This window comes from Brassica napus, chromosome A6, assembly GCF_020379485.1.
Source record: "Brassica napus cultivar Da-Ae chromosome A6, Da-Ae, whole genome shotgun sequence".
NCBI lineage: Eukaryota > Viridiplantae > Streptophyta > Magnoliopsida > Brassicales > Brassicaceae > Brassica > Brassica napus.
This window is the reverse complement of record NC_063439.1, coordinates 17,540,909-17,557,430: the sequence shown is the minus strand read 5'-3', so window position 1 is coordinate 17,557,430 and position 16,522 is coordinate 17,540,909. Positions and strand designations below refer to the sequence as shown.

At 38.8% G+C, this 16,522-nt stretch overlaps 3 protein-coding genes across 8 annotated transcripts; 1 reads left to right on the top strand and 2 right to left on the bottom strand.

Moving 5' to 3' along the window:
- The first annotated feature begins 749 nt into the window (after positions 1-749).
- On the top strand, positions 750-4,310 carry LOC106347751 (pentatricopeptide repeat-containing protein At5g61990, mitochondrial). Its single transcript, XM_013787341.3, has 2 exons — positions 750-3,825; positions 3,909-4,310. Exon 1 carries the CDS (start codon positions 797-799, stop codon positions 3,725-3,727), a length of 2,931 nt encoding a protein of 976 aa, XP_013642795.2. The 5' UTR covers positions 750-796; the 3' UTR covers positions 3,728-3,825; positions 3,909-4,310.
- A 177-nt stretch (positions 4,311-4,487) lies between these two features.
- On the bottom strand, positions 4,488-9,724 carry LOC106347752 (ADP-ribosylation factor GTPase-activating protein AGD1-like). Of its 3 annotated transcripts, none has more exons than XM_013787342.3 (18): positions 9,007-9,724; positions 8,808-8,884; positions 8,601-8,701; positions 8,455-8,525; positions 8,084-8,146; positions 7,965-8,009; positions 7,816-7,881; positions 7,678-7,725; positions 7,463-7,558; positions 7,305-7,346; positions 6,974-7,177; positions 6,757-6,900; positions 6,360-6,671; positions 5,950-6,279; positions 5,751-5,878; positions 5,576-5,672; positions 5,015-5,511; positions 4,488-4,924 (listed from the first exon to the last, which is right to left on the bottom strand). In XM_013787342.3, the coding sequence occupies exons 1-18, from the start codon at positions 9,049-9,051 to the stop codon at positions 4,810-4,812; spliced, it is 2,481 nt and encodes an 826-aa protein (XP_013642796.1). In that variant the 5' UTR covers positions 9,052-9,724; the 3' UTR covers positions 4,488-4,809. The 3 variants fall into 3 exon arrangements, with proteins under 3 accessions (XP_013642796.1, XP_013642797.1, XP_048637827.1); XM_013787343.3 differs by having other exon boundaries at positions 6,769-6,900; XM_048781870.1 differs by having other exon boundaries at positions 6,769-6,900; positions 8,455-8,701.
- A 161-nt stretch (positions 9,725-9,885) lies between these two features.
- LOC125610112 (signal recognition particle subunit SRP68) lies at positions 9,886-14,345 on the bottom strand. 4 transcript variants are annotated; one of them, XM_048781871.1, is made up of 14 exons: positions 14,190-14,345; positions 13,952-14,063; positions 13,762-13,828; positions 13,580-13,690; positions 13,209-13,404; positions 12,938-13,023; positions 12,669-12,864; positions 12,258-12,369; positions 11,939-12,066; positions 11,573-11,779; positions 11,364-11,473; positions 10,863-10,992; positions 10,542-10,691; positions 9,886-10,351 (listed from the first exon to the last, which is right to left on the bottom strand). In XM_048781871.1, the coding sequence occupies exons 2-14, from the start codon at positions 14,043-14,045 to the stop codon at positions 10,130-10,132; spliced, it is 1,809 nt and encodes a 602-aa protein (XP_048637828.1). In that variant the 5' UTR covers positions 14,046-14,063; positions 14,190-14,345; the 3' UTR covers positions 9,886-10,129. The 4 variants fall into 4 exon arrangements, with proteins under 4 accessions (XP_048637828.1, XP_048637830.1, XP_048637829.1 ...); XM_048781873.1 differs by having other exon boundaries at positions 13,952-14,059; positions 14,190-14,338; XM_048781872.1 differs by having other exon boundaries at positions 14,183-14,335.
- Between the last annotated feature and the right edge of the window lie 2,177 nt (positions 14,346-16,522).

The following is a 16,522-nucleotide window of genomic DNA, read 5'->3' as shown; positions in this document are numbered from 1 at the left end:
CAATTAGTAGTAGTTTTAATGATTAAAGTGATTGTTTAAGGGATCTGGCATATACTTTTAAGATGAGTTTTATGAAAAATAATTATCCCTTTAAAAATTCGTTAACTATATTACAAACGCGGTTAAACACACAATTTCTTTCGACCTGTCACGTATTTATATAAGAATCATCTAGGATACATAGTAATATACTTACACCCACTGTCGTGGAATTAACCATGACACGTTTTAGTGTTAGTTCATGTTTACCCATACCCGTCGACTTTTCTGGATTTGGTTTGGCTCTCATATCAAAACAAAATAAGAAAGAAACTTGGTCAAACCATGCATTTCATACACTATGTATTTGGGTAAACATTCATGCACCATTTGAAATTCCCACTCTAGTAGTCTAGTGGGTGGGGATCTTCATCATATCTCTCCCATAACCTCTCCATATATGATGAATAAATTTCTTGAGACCTACACAATATTATTATTTAATTCGACAATAGTAATATAGCACTTCGTAAAACCATATTAAAACTTTTTATCAAAATCGGTAAATCAGGTGGAAATGCAAAATAAACATACCAATGAACTTCTATTATTATTTTTTCACTCATACCAATGATCTAAACTTCCAAACTACCGGACATACATTTTGGCGGTTTAAGGGCTTGTTCTCGTGCCCCCGTAACTGTTTGGGCCCAAAGGCCCAAATAAAACGAGCCTAATGGATATATATTTTCATAATTGTTTTTTGTATCTCAATTTAATCTTCGCCGACGAGGTTGTTGAATCGCCGGTATCGGAGATGATAGGCTCAACGTTGTTTAGGAGCAGATGTTTACTTCTCCGATCGTTTTCCGTTCACATCGGGAAACCTCCCGACGCATCAGCCGAAATAGCGGGAATCCTCAATACGGCGAACTGGCGCGACGCCTTGGTGTCTTCGAATCTCGCGGCGGAGATAAACCCAGACGTCGTTCTCTCCGTTCTGCGATCAAAACGCGTCGATGATCCCGCTAAGCTTCTGAGCTTCTTCAATTGGGTGGATTCTCAGAAGGTCACGGAGCAGAAACTTGATTCGTTTTCGTTTCTCGCTTTAGGTTTGTGTAGCTTCGGTAGTTTAGGGCAAGCTCGTAGTGTTGCAATCAGGATGATTGAGAGGAAGTGGCCTGTATCTGAGGTTTTGAGCTCGGTTGCGAGATGTTCGCGAGAGTTGAGTGATGGCGGCGGAGTTGTGTATGGGATCTTGATTGATGTGTATATTGAAAAAGGGTTTTTAGACGAAGCTGCTTTTGTGATTACAAACACTAAGGATTTGGTTCTTGATTCGTCAAGATGTAACTATTTGTTGGATGCGTTTTTGAAGAGGAATCGTCTTGATTTGTTTTGGGATGTGTATAATGAGATGGCTGAGAGAAGTCTAGTGTTTGATGTGCACGGTTATGAAAAGTTGATTGGTGCACATTGCAGAGGTGGGAATGTTCAGCTGGCAAAAGATGTTCTTCTTAAAGCCGAAGAAAAGTTTGGGATGGTGAGTGTGGCTGTGTATGGCTTGGTAAACGAAGCGTTGTGTAAGAAGGGAGATGTGGATGAAGCTCTTGAGCTAAAGAAGAGGATGATTATCAAAGGATTGGTGCCATCGAAGCAGTCATTTAATATACTTGTAGGTGGGATGTGTAAGCGGAAGAGACTAGATGATGCTAAAGCGTTGGTGGTAGAGATGAATAGTTTTGGTGTGTTTCCTGATAATATCACTTGCAGTATACTGATCGAGGGTTTACTGAAGGGGAGGGATGCAGACGCTGCAAATGGACTAGTCCATGAGATGGTTTCTCTTGGGATGAACATTGATCCTAAGATGTATGATTCTTATATTTGTGTGATGTCAAAAGAAGGGGCGATGGAGAAGGCAATAGCTCTCTTTGATGGGATGATCGCGTCCGGAGTGACACCAGGTGCTCGAGCTTTTGCTAGTTTGGTCGAGGGATACGTTCAAGGAAAGAATGCACTTAAGGGTTATGAGTTACTTGTTGAAATGAAAAGGAGGAACATTGTCATATCTCCATATACTTATGGTACAACGGTTAAGGGCATGTGTTCTTCTGGGGACATCGATGGAGCTTATAAGATTGTGAAGGAGATGGGTGCAAGCGGCTGCAGACCCAATGTGGTTATATACACAACATTGATCAAAACCTTTCTCCAGAAAGGTAGGTTTGGAGATGCTGTGAGGGTGCTGAAAGAAATGAAGGAACAAGGGATTGCACCAGACACATTCTGCTACAATTCCCTTATAATTGGTCTTTCAAAGGCCAAAAGGATGGACGAAGCAAGGTCTTATCTGGTTGAAATGGTTGAAAACGGATTAAAGCCTGATGCTTTCACCTACGGGGCTTTTATCAGTGGATATATAGAAGCAGGGGAATTTGCATCCGCAGAGAAATATTTGAAAGAGATGGTGGAGTGTGGTGTGGTTCCAAATAAGGTCTTGTGCACCGGTCTGATCAGTGAGTATTGCAAAAAGGGAAAAATAATTGAGGCGTGTTCAGCATTCAGATCCATGGTTGAACAAGGGATCCCAGGGGATGCTAAGACATACACTGTTCTTATGAATGGTCTCGTTAAAAACGGTAAAGTAGACGATGCGGAGGAGATTTTCCAGGAAATGCGTGGAAAGGGTGTAGCACCTGATGTATACTCTTACGGTACACTCATTGATGGGTTTTCTAAGTTGGGAAATATGGAAACGGCTTCTCGTATTTTTGATGAGATGGTTCAAGAAGGTGTGACTCCTAATGTCATCATATACAACATGTTGCTTGGTGGCTTTTGCAAGTCTGGTGACATCGAAAGAGCTAAAGAAATTTTCAACGGAATGTCAGGAAAAGGTTTCCCCCCTAATGCAGTGACGTACTGTACAATCATCGATGGTTGTTGCAAATATGGGGATCTAGAGGAGGCTTTTCGGTTATTTGACGAGATGAAACCAAAGGGATTAGCTCCTGACAGTTTTGTGTACACGACACTTGTGGATGGGTGTTGCAGATGGAACGATTTGGGAAGAGCTATAGCCATCTTCGAGACAAAAGAGATGAGTTGTGGCTCTTCTACCGCCCCCTTCAATGCTTTGATCAACTGGGTTTTGAAGTTCGGAAAAACAGAATTAAAAACAAAACTGATAAATATGGTGATGGACGGGTCGCTTGATAAGCATGGCAAGCCCAATGACGTAACATACAACATCATGATAGATTATTTATGCAGGGAAGGAAATTTGGAAGCTGGAAAGGAGCTATTGCAGGACATGCAGAAGGCAAACCTGATGCCTAGTGTTGTAACTTACACATCTCTTCTAAACGGGTGTGATAAAATGGGTAGGAGATCGGAAATGTTTGCTATATTCGACGAGGCCATTGCCTCAGGAATTGAACCAGACAGCATAATGTACAGTGTCATCATTACTGCTTTCCTGAAAGAAGGGATGAAGACAAAAGCACTTATGTTCGTGGATGAAATGTTTGCCAAGAACGCTGCTGTGGACGGGTGTAAGCTAAGTATATCGACATGCCGGGCTCTACTCTCTGGTTTTGCTAAAGTGGGAGGAATGGAGGCAGCTGAGAAGGTTATGGAGAACATGATACGTGTCAAATATATTCCCGATTCTTTGAGTGTCATTGAGTTGATTAATGAGGGTACTTCCTCAAACGAAAGAATGGAAGCAGATGCTGCTCCATAAAAGCCAAAAGCAGATATAAATCCTCCTCCTACAATGTAGCTAAAAGAGAGACGGCTGGTTTACGGCAAATGTCTTGACCGACTTGAAATTGCGCGAAGGTAACATTAGTCCTAACCTGATCTATTCTCTAAAAGCTTCGTCCTCTTCACTTTTTTGATCCTCTTAAACTTGGTATCACCAGACGAATCTAGTCAGTCTCTATCTCTGAATGTCAAACTTTTTCGTTGTGTGACTGGATACAAGTAAGGCAAGTTGGGTGGGCATGATAAGTCATTGTTTATTTGTTCAGTTGCCGTTGAGAATTTCCAGTTGTTGTTCTTGGAAAAGCTTATGTCTGCTCAGAAACTCTCTGCATTTGATTCAGAAAGGATTTGCCTTCACCTAGTCATCATGATGACACTCGGAAGTTGATGATGAATGGGAGACACAGCTGAGCTGTTTAAACTGCAGTTTTTTTTACGATTTCTTAGAGCAGGGTATCATGTTTTCCGTCACTAAATCTGCATATTCAGGTTTTTTAAAAGATGTACTGAATGTTACATTGGAGTCGTTAACATTGCAAATACAGATTTTCGGTGAAGAATTGATGAACAAAGAACATTCTTATAAACACAGGATCTGATCCAAATTCCAAACAGATGAAGTCAAATGAAAACAAATATCGGATATGTCTTATTGATGAATTGAAAATCTGTCTGGCAATAAAAGCAGGTTCTCGGATGGGCAAAACCACAAAGTTGTGTATGAAAACATACAGCAGAACAGAAGAACACACAACAATGGTGCTGCTTTTCATTTACACAAACAACAGAAACAGAGGTTTCCATCTTACAGAAGATACAACCCCATAAAATAAAATAAGACCATATGTACACCAGAGTATAAACCAGTATATCATCAACCTAGCAAGCACCAAAGAAAATCTACATGTATACTCCTAGGCTCTTGATGAACACAACGGAACTAACAGGCGAAAAGTGTTCACGTAGAGAGCAACATTTTTCTAGTGCTGTACCGTCTTCTGCTTTTAAAAAGTGATTAAGCAAATCAAATGATTATTATTTTTATCTCAGCAGATATTATCATCTTTTGGAGTCTGTTAATAATGCAATTAGTTCGCTGTCATTGACTTCCGTCTCTAAAGCATATTTGACCGGTGTGTTACTCTCTTTATCCACAGCATTTGGATCTCCTCCCCTGTGATTGAATCATTGCACCAGAGTTATAAACTTCTGTCAAAAGTTTAAGACCAGTAAGTAGAGTGATGAATTTATATGGAGTTTTTACCTCATAAGTAGCAGCCTTGCAATTGCATATCTCCTGCTGATGATACAGTGGTGAAGTGGAGTCCGACCTTTTGAGTCTGTTGCATTTATCTTTGCACCATACTGAAGCAACAACTCCACCATACCGATATCAGCATAAAGACAAGCGAGGTGAAGCAAAGAGCAGTCCTTTGAAGTTTCTTCTCTGACCATACTTTCTTCCCCTTCCAGTTTCGAGTCAGAATATCCCTCAGGGTTCTCCTGAAACTCCTCTTCAATTCTCTTGATTTTGGCTTTGAGTGTTTCCTCCTTCGCTTCCAGTTGCATCATCTTCCATAAGGACAAAGACACCGTGTACGTTGCTTGTCCACGTAGAGCATTCACATCTGTTTGAGAGCAGACAATGTGTTTGTAAACTGATTTCTTGTCGTTGGCACGCACATTCTCCCAAATCTCTTGGAAAACTGCCGGAAAATGCAGACTGTCTGTTTCTTTCCGGACAAATATCCTCTCTGAGTACTGTGTAATTAGCAATGGACAGACATGAGATTTTATCACAAAAACTTTTTCTTGATTTAAATACCTTTGCATGGATGAACAGCTCTTTCACAGATATGGGATCACTGAGACCAGGCTTCCTTGCAAGAAACTTTCTTGTTGGTCGATCTGACATGGGAGTGCTAAATAAAAAAAAGGAAGGTTAACGACACAGTGTGTAAAATAGATACAACTGATGAGAATACGTAGCCACTACTTACCCTGAAGATCTACTCTCTGAGTTCAACAACTCCTCCCACACAGAGTTTACATATACGTTACCTAACGACTGGAACAACGTCAAGACCGATGGTTCCCATACTTTAACATCAAGCGTGAGCGATCTGACCTGCACTTGACAAAGTTTGAATATACTTTCTTTGTATAAAATGATTGGCAAGAGTTCCAATGGCTGCTGACCTTCGAAATGTGAACACCAAGGTTACGATGTATACCCGAACATTCAATACATATGAGGACACCGAGGTTCAAAGAGGCCCAATCAGGTTCAGGAGCACCACAATCTGCACATTTCTCATTCCCCAATACTTTGGTCAAGACATCAATTGGCTTTGCCACCATATCATGTTGCTGCAAGCACCCTGAGAACCTCGTACGGTTTCCTCCTGTTATGTGATGATTATGTTCCACAGTGGATTCTCCAATTTCCGCATGCTCGATATCATATAGATCTGCTACAGAACCGGACTCACTTGCGGAGAAAGTATCTCCGTCCATTGTAGAAAGACGCTGGTACAGGTGCAAGTAAATGATATTTTTTAGATAAAATGGGGTCAGACAATAAAAGATTCAGCACATAAAAACCTCACCATGATTGTTCTTTCAGGTGTCTGGAAACTTAGCAAAGAAGTAGTAACTCCAGTTATCTTCTCAATCCAGTCCATCTGATCTTGCGCATTCTCTGCCTGCAATGTGTAGACTTTTGTAGGCGAAATAATCCGAAAGCAGAATCTTAGATCCGTCTGGTCCGCATCAACTTTGATAGTTGAGGTAAGCAGGTTCACAGTGAGACGTGCAACTGGTTTTTCATCGTGATAATGAGAAGACAGCCACCGACTTAGCAGCCCGGGACTGTTTTCTGAAGTCATATTCTTGTGAACAGAAGACCTGTTTCCATTTCCCTGATTCAATTCAAAGATTCAGTATTAGATACAAACGTTGTCGATTATGGAAATATCAAAAGAGCACAATTGGTTCTTTCTTTACTTTGAAACTTACAGAAGACCAATTCCATGGCTTGCGGTAATAGTATAGCATCCCACGGCTATCAAGGATAAAGAACCTTCTTTTCCAGTCACCTCTCAAGTTTGACGAACGTTTAGACAGATACCCTTGTCTTATAGTCTGAACCTGTAGGACAAAAAAAAAACAGTATAAAGATAGGAGGGGAGGGCAGTCTTAAGCCTCAGAGGCATTTTCTAACCTTTCCTTTAGCAGCAGATTGCATGACGGCCTCAATGACTTTTTGTGAGCTTCTTGAGTTGTGTCTCATGCCATCCCCTGTTGGCGAACCATTTAAGTTTCTAGTTTCTCGATCAACTTGCCTTTTGTACTCCTGCATCCTTTCGTTAAGTGATGCCATTTCATAGTCTGTAAATTCTCTAGACTGGTGTGCATAACTCAACACCTGCATTCAAATTACAATCAAACACAGATAGGCTTGTATTTTTGCTTGGATAAGAAACGTTCTGCAGAAAATAAAAATCCAAAGAACCAAATATGGTACAAGGAGTCTCTGTGTATTTATCCAACACCTGATTAATAAAAGGCTCCATTTGTTGTAGTAGCTCATATCCCTGAAAGAAAGAATCATTTGTGAGAAAGCGAATTAGGTAACAAGAAAAAGAGAGACCATTGTTTTCTTGTAAAACCAAAGCTATTAATTTTTGTTTCTAAATATAGTAAAGCTTGCCTGTTTGAAGAAACGGAGATGAGCATCCACTGTCCCGCTGACTGCTTCCAAAAACTCAAATCGCTTTTTAGCTTCCGCATTAGAGAGTGCACTAACCTGTGCCAGGAAGAAGCGAAGCAAAGCAAACATTAATTTAATGTACGGTTACAATATATAATAAGCGAATAGCTAGTAGCATTGGAAATAAATAAATAAATAAAAAGTGGCCGGGTTACCAGATGAAACCGGGCTTGCTCAAATGCCGCTCTTGCGCTATGTAGGTCCTGAAAATGCCTCTCTACCAACATTAGTTTTGAAAAAGAAGTGAATGTTATTCTATTGACTCTCGAGGATGTGTGTGTGTTTGTGCATACCTCCTCGATTGTTGCAGCCACATCCAGTCGCGTACTCTTTCTTAATGACAGAAATTTCTCTCGTGCCTGTTTCATTCAGAGATGCACATAAAATGAAGTTACAATTTTTCAAAAATAGTGGACATATTATGAAGTCAGTTATAACACACCTGGTCGTATGTAATGGAGGCTTTGTCAAAGCGTTTACGTGCTTCCTGGTGAGAGAGCATTAGAAGATGAATTTAAAAGGTCGGAAGCAATTTGAAAGGATGTATTAGTACAAGTGTACCTTAATTTCTTGGACATCAACATTCACAAACTGAACCAACCGGTCATTCAGAATATGCTCTACCTGATAATATCATATTCATAGGCTAGTTAGTTATGCATTTGTTCAAAAAAACTGATTAAATGAACCAAACCCCAAACTAAAGGGAGACTAGTTCAAGAATGCAGTTCATCTCTTGTACTGATGGCAAGTAGTCAGGGGCGGTCCTGGGCATAGCGGACTGAAACACCGGCTTAGGGCCCCCAAATTTTTTTAAAAATTTTACATAAGAAGGGGCCTCTAAATTTGTAAAAAAAGTTTTTTTATAAAACTCTTACTAAATTGTTTTAGGCCCCCAGCATCTCAGGGACGCCCCTGCAAGTAGTTAGTACCTCGGAACGAAGAACTTCCTTGTATGTCCCAATTTCTCGAAGAGCAACAGTAAACTTTGTCATTACAGGACCTGAAGGAAAAAAAAAAGAACTTATCTCCTTGAGATAATGAGATTTGAGGAAAAAGAAGAAAGAGAGGTAAGTACCTCCAAAAGCAACGCCGATGGGATCATTATGGCCACCGCCGAAAGATTCAAGTGCATTTACAAAGTCAATATCTCCATCATACCCTTCTCCGAGTCCCTCTCTAATAATAAACCAAACAAAAAAATCACAATTCAAAAAAGAGAGAGAGAGAGAGAGAGAGAGAGAGAGAGTATATATAGTTGTAATAAAGAAGTTAGTTAGTTTACGTGTATTTTGTGCAGTCTTTGTAGAACCTTAAGCATCGCATCCCCAGCAAGTCTGCACTCTCTTCCATACATTGCATCTGTTGCACCACAAAAAAAAAACTTTAGTTCTTAGATCTCTCTCTTAACTCTGGTGCAGAGAATCATTTGTCGTTATCTGTTTAGCAATGGAATCGTTTAACAGAATAAAAAGAGAAGAAACCTGTTGACGAAACATGGGGGAATCATCGAGCTTAGCGAAATGCATCCTCCCTCGTCGTCGTCTTCTTTTTTCTTCCTTTTCCTGTCTTCCACCGGAGACTCGATCGGAGAGAGAGAGAGAGAGCTATATAAGGAAATAAATGTTTTTATTGGGAAACTCTTTTTTCTTAGGGTTGGTTGACAAGTGGTAAAATGTGAGCAAAATAAGGAATCGAAGAAGATCGTGCCATGGAGAAAACAAATTACTACTCTTTCTCTTTCTTGTGGTGGTGTTGGTGATCGTGTACAAAACCTTTGAAACCAATTCCATGGCTCCCACTCTTATATTTATATTATATATTATAACATCCAATTTAATATGCACATTAAGGGACTAATTTGATTTTCTTAGAGGCATGAGGCATCCATGAGGCGAGTCCAAAGTATTCACTTTTCAATAATAATAAATTTTTAAGAGCCAGCAAATCCAAAGCAGTTGACTTTAAAAATCCTTAATCGTGTCAGAAACTATTAAAAGATAATAATTTGATAAATCTCATCATTTTTTAATAAATCTACAATTTTTATTATTAAATTATAAAAAAATAAACAAAAATATTTAGTTTTATAAATTTAATGTTTTTATAGAACGGCAAGAGTATTAGAAAACACTTTTGGTTTCCAACGAATATCCCCGCCTCTTCTCTTCTGCTACTTGAGAATTTAAGGCAAAGTGAATTAAAGTCTATTATTTTTGGTTAGACTAGAAAACTAGAGCCTACACTAGTTATATACTACTATTCAATATAATTTGGTCCCGGTCAAAACATTCTATAACCAAATCGGGCTTTCAATCTTACTCCAATCAATGCTCAACCAGTGTGGCATTTTCAACAAAAAATGCAGAAAACAATTATATTTCCAAAACTTCAAGTGTCATTAAAGGAGTAGCAAAATGTAATCTCGGTCTAAAATCTAAATTGTGGTTCTTTGAAAAAAAAAATCGACAGAATGACAAACAAAAAAAAAACTCATGCATTTGGATTCGTTATTCAGAAACTAAAGAGCAGCAGGAAGTTCCAAAGTATGTGTAATAAAAGGGAAACTGAACCAGAGATTCTTTTAACCTGAGGAAGAAAACTTCTTCATCCCCAGAGACGACTAATGAATCCTCTCTGGACTTTCTTCTTCCTTTCGTCAAGAACTGGGAACTCAATGCAATTGTAGGCCAAGTCTAGAACAATTGGATTACGAGGTATAGACTGGAATGCAGGTGGGAACCGTTCGATCTTTGGGGCCATTTTTGTGTTTGCATCTCCAACTGCTGATTCATACACCTCCAGTTTATCTACCAGGTATTTCTCCACCTGATGTTTGACACAAGAGGACGAAAAAAAACCCATCAGGGTGCAATTTGTTGATTATGAGACATTTGCAAGATTAACAAAATAACATAACAGCAAGACACATAACGTACGCTGGGGATGTTTATATCATCTGCCACCATACAACCAAGTAAGTGACGGGGAAAAGTGAGGTAATATAATGAGATTGTACCTTCGTGGCTGTATCGTTTAGTGATATCGTTGAGATTTTCTTTGACAGCTTCTCTGGCGCCTTCTCTTCCTCCATGATCCCGGTCGCATGTTCTATGCAACTATTAGCTCTGCATTCTTTGTCCAGTGCCTTCAGTTCCTGGATTGTTCCCTGAGAATTATTGGAAAAAAAAATTAGTCAAACCTAATATACTTTAGTGACACCATGCCTATACTTACACCATCAACATATAACCTTATCCAATCGACGTGAGGAGGTAACATAGAACTTGCTATCCAATGACTATGTATGAGGTAAGAAAGTAAAATAATACGTTGATACCTCATCTTTGTTTGCTATGCTCTGAAACTTGCTCAGGGCATCTTCAGCAAGAGATCGAGCTCGACAATATAAGGCATATGCTTCAACCCTTTTTCCTGCTAGGCTATATGACTTTGCCAAGTAGAAGCACCTGAAAATAGATTTAAGAAGATATCATCAGCTAACTTAATCATAGGCGACGAAAACTGAACGCAGCAGTTAGTATATGAAAATATTACGTTTTCTCAAATGGAAAAAACTGTGTGAATATTTCTAAACAGGAGCTAAAGCATCTAATAAGTGATTCTAGTATAGACCAAAAGAAATAGGTGAGGAGATGACTGACGGGGAAAGAGATTCCTAATTTAATGATTACAACTAACTCATGTAAGGATTGGATCAACGGCTTTGAGGAGCTTAACTCTAATCAAATATGCTAAATCAAATAAAAAATATAGCGAGGCCACAACTCAATAGCAATCACCCTCCAAAAAATACAATAACGTGGAAGAAGAACTAAACCTTTCAGCACGAAAGGCTAAGCTTTTGCGCTGACACTCTTCTTCGAAGGCAATCTCTTCGGGTTTCCTGTCTCTTCCAGAGCTAATGAGGTCGGAAAGATCAGCGACATTCTGAAAAAAGAAAAGAAAAGAAACAAAGATGAGGTCTTCTCGATGGTTTAACACACAAAATCTGCTTCTGGAGAAAAAGAGAGGTACACAGTGGTTAACCTGTAACAGAAGGTCATACAATCGAACAAGTTCCTCAGGCTTAGTAACCTTTTCAGTTTTATCATCACGTTTCTTGTTCAGTTTACTCTTTGCTATTTTAACCAACAGCTGGTTCCTTTCAATGGTTCTTTGTCCTAGCACAGCTCCAACAGCTTTGTCCAGACCATTTAGATCATCTTTGACAGATTCAGCATTTCCTGCACTTACCTAAAAATAATATACTCCTTGTGAAAATAAATCAAAGAAACAGCTACGCACCCAAAAAAAAAACAGATACTCTTTACTTGTCTAGACTTCCAAAAATCTTCAAAAGGTTATTCGGTGAACCAAATCAATAAATTAGCCATCTCCTGTAAACTCACTCACCAAGTCACTGCGTATGGTGTTCCGCGCATCATGATATGCAGTGAATAATTTATCATATATGGTCAGCTTTTTCTCTGCAGGGAGAGATTCTGCTGCTGGACCCTGTAGCTCCTTCTCAAAGTCTTGGGCTGAGCAAAAAAGGAACAAAGAGTGAGAGCCGCAGAGAAGTGCTCAGTGTCCAAACAAAGCAGGTTATATATTAAGAGGGTAACGCATAACAAACAGTAACTACATAGTAAAGGTAAACCATAATTGTGCCAGATCATAATTTGTCGGCATACCATAGTAGTTCAAAAAGAGAGAATTGGAAAAGTCGAACCTTTTAAAATAGAAACCCGAGATTTTGGGTTGGAAACTGGAAATCTGTAGCCAAGCCAATTAAACTCTGTAAGAGATGCAGCTTGTTGAGATCTGGCCTCTTCCATAGCAGCCTATATGACAAGCGAGCAATATACATCATATTAATCCGAAATGTCTGAGAGATCTGAGAAAGAGTTAACCACTAAACCATTGCAAATCATTCAAGAGTAGCCAAGATCGTATACATGTAATTAGTATTTGTGTGTGTTGGTCACAGGTCAAAAGCGGACTCTAAACTCACAATAACAGATGGCAAAGCTAACAAACAAAAATGTTATGCTTCAATAATTATGCGGACAATTGAAACATGTACACACAGTTAATCACTTTCTTCGGTGGTGAGGCTGACAGAAATGATATGTGTGCGTACCTCTATCTTTGCTTTGAAAAGATCCAACGCAGGACCTTCCATCTCACCAATCTGAAGTAGTTCAGATGTCTGCAAGTTTGATTTGCCAATTTTGTGTTTGCAGTATTCAATACTTGGCTCAAGCTCCTCAACCCGTTCCCGACAAAGAACCTGGTTCTCTAGATCACCGTATTTCCCGAGCTCCTCATAAACAGCTCTGCGAAGGCGAATAATTTTCAGAAACAAAAACCTACCAAATTGCAAAAAGAGGATCCTGAACAAAGACAAACCTGGCGTTTCTGAAACATGCCAACGCAGTTTCCCAGTTTTGATCTTGCTCAAACAACAGGGTGCCTTTCATATAGGAAGCATATGCCTATAAAAGAGTAAGATGAAGTATGAAGACTCATGTCGTCTGTTTATAGAGTACACATACATTTTACAGGAAATGACGAAACAACTAAGCTAATAGCCTAAAACTGAGGAATACTCTTCTTCTTCCATTAAAGGCAGAGATGTATGTTCATGAAAACACTTCAACAATTGGGATCACCGAAATACCTCAGCTTCCAAAGATGTCCTGGAGTCCGTCTTATTAGAGCACAGACTTGAGAAAAGCGAAGCCCATTTTACTGCCTTCCTCAGCCTACCAATTAAATATATCCGCTGCCTTGCATTAGGCCCATCCGGTAGCTGTCTTTTGTCCATTGCATGGCTCCATGCTCTCTCCGTCATATAGAAAACCACATGGAGAAACCTATTCAAATAAAAACATTAACTCAATTACAGGTATGTGAGTAGAGTACCTCAAAACCACTTATAGTGGAAGCATAAACAGAGCCTTCACAGCTTTTTTAATGTTAAGATTAAACATAAAAAAAAGAGCACATCTCAAACAAAAAACTTCAAGTTGGAAGGATTCAAGTATATACCTAACATCAGTGACAGTTGATTCAAGCATGGCTCGCCGAGTGTATTTACCACGACCATGAGTAAACTTCAAGGACTTGTACAGCCTCCTCAACCGTGCTGAGCAATACCTCCTACACAACAAGATAGCATCAGCTAAAACAAATTTGAAAAGACCATGTAAGCTAATGAGCTTAGGGTTTACCTATAGCGAGCATAGTCACCATGACGCAGACCATGTTGCGCCTGAGAAGTTTTCATCAGCTGCAGAACTGAAAACCCAAATGCGTAGATTCACAAACTTAGAGGCTTTGTTGTACGGTTCAAGTAAGCAACCAATTGCTAAATTCGAGATTCACAGACATGCAGATACTTATATTCATGAATATACTAACCATTCATCGAGAACCTCGGAAGGATCTGTTCAGAGCCGTCCGATTTGGGATCGTCGATCTCCATTGCTGACATCTCGTTCTCCTTCTTCCCCATCAATCCACTGAACCCTAGCTAAGGAAAAATACACCAAAACGGATAAATCCACCACGACGATATAGAAATTGAGGGATTCATCGAACAAAACACAGCGAATTGAAATCGTAAAAATGCAAGAAAGATCTAAGCTCAACCAGTTACTTTTGATTCGGTGAGAGGATTTCACGGCAGTGACTGACGATGGCGACGGCGAGTATGTGATGCGAGCGAAATTTTCAGTTTTGGATCGATGACAAGCAAGTGCACGAGAGGAGAGGGCGAACAGGTGGGTAGAAGCTTATGTTATGGAGTTTTGGTAGTCCATTCTGGTTTTATCTGGGCTGATATGGGCCTCAAAGCCCAGGACCATATGATTGAGTGCAATCATCTTCACAATGCACAAAATCACTTTAGAATCTCCTATAATTGGCAGTTATGTATGTCTTCTTAAATGTTATTTAGACCATCTCCAATGGTTTACTCTATTTTTTCCTCTAAAATAGAGTAACTCTATACTCTATGATAGAATTGGATGTTGTTCCAATAGCTCTATTTTAGAGTGATGAACAAAAAATAAAAAAATTACTCTATATATAGAGTAAAAATAAATTTACACTATTATAGAGTAGAAAATGAATATCATTAAAACACTTTTACTCAAAACTCTATTTTAGAGGGGAAAATAAAGTGGGGTTAGAGATGCCTTTAGAAGAATTCTAGAGCACCTTATATAAACTATAGTTTAAAAATAGAGATAATTTGGTCAAAAACCATAAAAGACCACAAAATTAACTAAATACCTACAACAGTGTAAAAGTGGATTTTGTGGTAGATAAGTTATGTGCAAAATGACATTTAAAGCTCTTACCAGTTGGCGATGGGTTTTCACCGTGTTTGTGCTGTAGGTTATATAGCTGGCAAATAGATTTTGTGAGATATCAAAAAGATTTGCAAATATATGTTCTAGATTTTTTGTGTTCCCCAGAAGGGTTAAGAGTTACAGTAACATTGAGAGATCACTTTCCCATTCACACATTTACTATCAGAAACGGTGGAACTCAATATCAAATCCTTTGGAAGATTTAGTTTCCATACATACAAATATTTGTGCAAAGGAGACAAAAGAGACAATGGCTATGAAAAAAATGTGGAGCTTTCGATATATCTTCCTCTTTCGTTTCAATCTCTGATAAGATTTCGTCAAAGATGATGGTGGGATCCTTAGCGACGGAGATGTACATGTCGTTGCACGTTGTGCACTTTGTTTCTTCTCATAAATCTTGAGCATGTCGACCTATGCCCAAATCAGATTGGAAGCAATCAAAATCCAAACCAGATGTTGTATGATTTCGATTAACGATGTCATCTACTTCACCAGCTTCTGTGTGATTCGTGTGATTCTTCCTACGTTCAAAGAGTGCCAAGCTGCCACAACGATCCTCTTAGCTTTCCTGTGTGAATTGGTGAGCGAGATTTTATCAATCAAAACCTTGGCATGCTAAACGCTCTAGAACAATGAACCACAGTACAGTAATTCTTTTTATTATTTTAAAATTGTTAGCTATATGTGTAAAAATGATATTACTGGAACAATAGTTTTGGTACCGCAGGTACAATGTATATTAGCCAGACAACAGTTTTGAAAACTTGTCACCACGATGACTTTACTTTAGGATGTGAAAGGGTAGAAAAATAGAGATAAAAGAAGAAAAAAAATGCAGCATGGAAAGATATACGTGTATTTTAGTCAGATATGTTACATCAGTTTTTATTGTTTGCAGCAGATGCAAAGTGATAGGTCATAACAAAGTCACCTGCAAACAACCCATCTATAAGATATGTAGTAGAAGGGGGATGGGAGGCGATTGAGGTGGTGCGTTGAGCGATTTGGAATGCCATGTCTTCAAAAATAATAATGCTTATCTAATATGTGATGTCTAGACCATGTTATTAAATCGAATACATAGACTTATTAGATTAACCGGTTAAGACACATCGGAAATGGAAACTTATTGGATTAGCCGGTTTCAACACATCAGATTCATAAAATTATTTGATTAGCCGGTTACAAAGCATAAGATACATAGACTTATTAGATTAACCGGTTAAGATGCATCGGATACAGAAACTTATTAGGTTAGCCGTTTACAAGCATCAGATACATAGACTAATTAGATTAACCGGTTAAGACACATGTTATGTCTATGTAAAAAGCTTTCAAGAAACATCAACAAAGTTAGTAACATGATCAGATCATATGACTTAGGTGCATGTTTTCAAAGGATAAACATCATAATAACACTTTTTGTATAACTAAATGTCGATGGCAGCAGATGTATCAAAGTTTATTTACAGTATGAAGACAACTAATATTGTCATTGCATATCACATTGATAAAGGAAAAATAGGCTGGGACATTTCACATATAATATGAAAACTCTCAATTAAAATAAATATCCGTAAATTATTCAAATTTACGGTTATACAATTTAGAA

Bases quoted from the DNA above. Each gene is read 5' to 3' on its own strand.
- LOC106347751 (XM_013787341.3), top strand. From the start codon at position 797: ATGATAGGCTCAACGTTGTTTAGGAGCAGATGTTTACTTCTCCGATCG.
- LOC106347752 (XM_048781870.1), bottom strand. From the start codon at position 9,051: ATGCATTTCGCTAAGCTCGATGATTCCCCCATGTTTCGTCAACAG. The intron at 7,559-7,677 runs GTAACCCGGCCA...TTCCTGGCACAG, and splicing joins AGCAAGCCCGGTTTCATCTG to GTTAGTGCACTCTCTAATGC. The intron at 7,347-7,462 runs GCAAGCTTTACT...TCTTTCTTTCAG, and splicing joins ATCTCCGTTTCTTCAAACAG to GGATATGAGCTACTACAACA.
- LOC125610112 (XM_048781871.1), bottom strand. From the start codon at position 14,045: ATGGGGAAGAAGGAGAACGAGATGTCAGCAATGGAGATCGACGATCCC. The intron at 10,993-11,363 runs GTTTAGTTCTTC...ATCTATTTTCAG, and splicing joins TTAGCCTTTCGTGCTGAAAG to GTGCTTCTACTTGGCAAAGT. The intron at 10,692-10,862 runs GTATCAACGTAT...AATAATTCTCAG, and splicing joins GCATAGCAAACAAAGATGAG to GGAACAATCCAGGAACTGAA.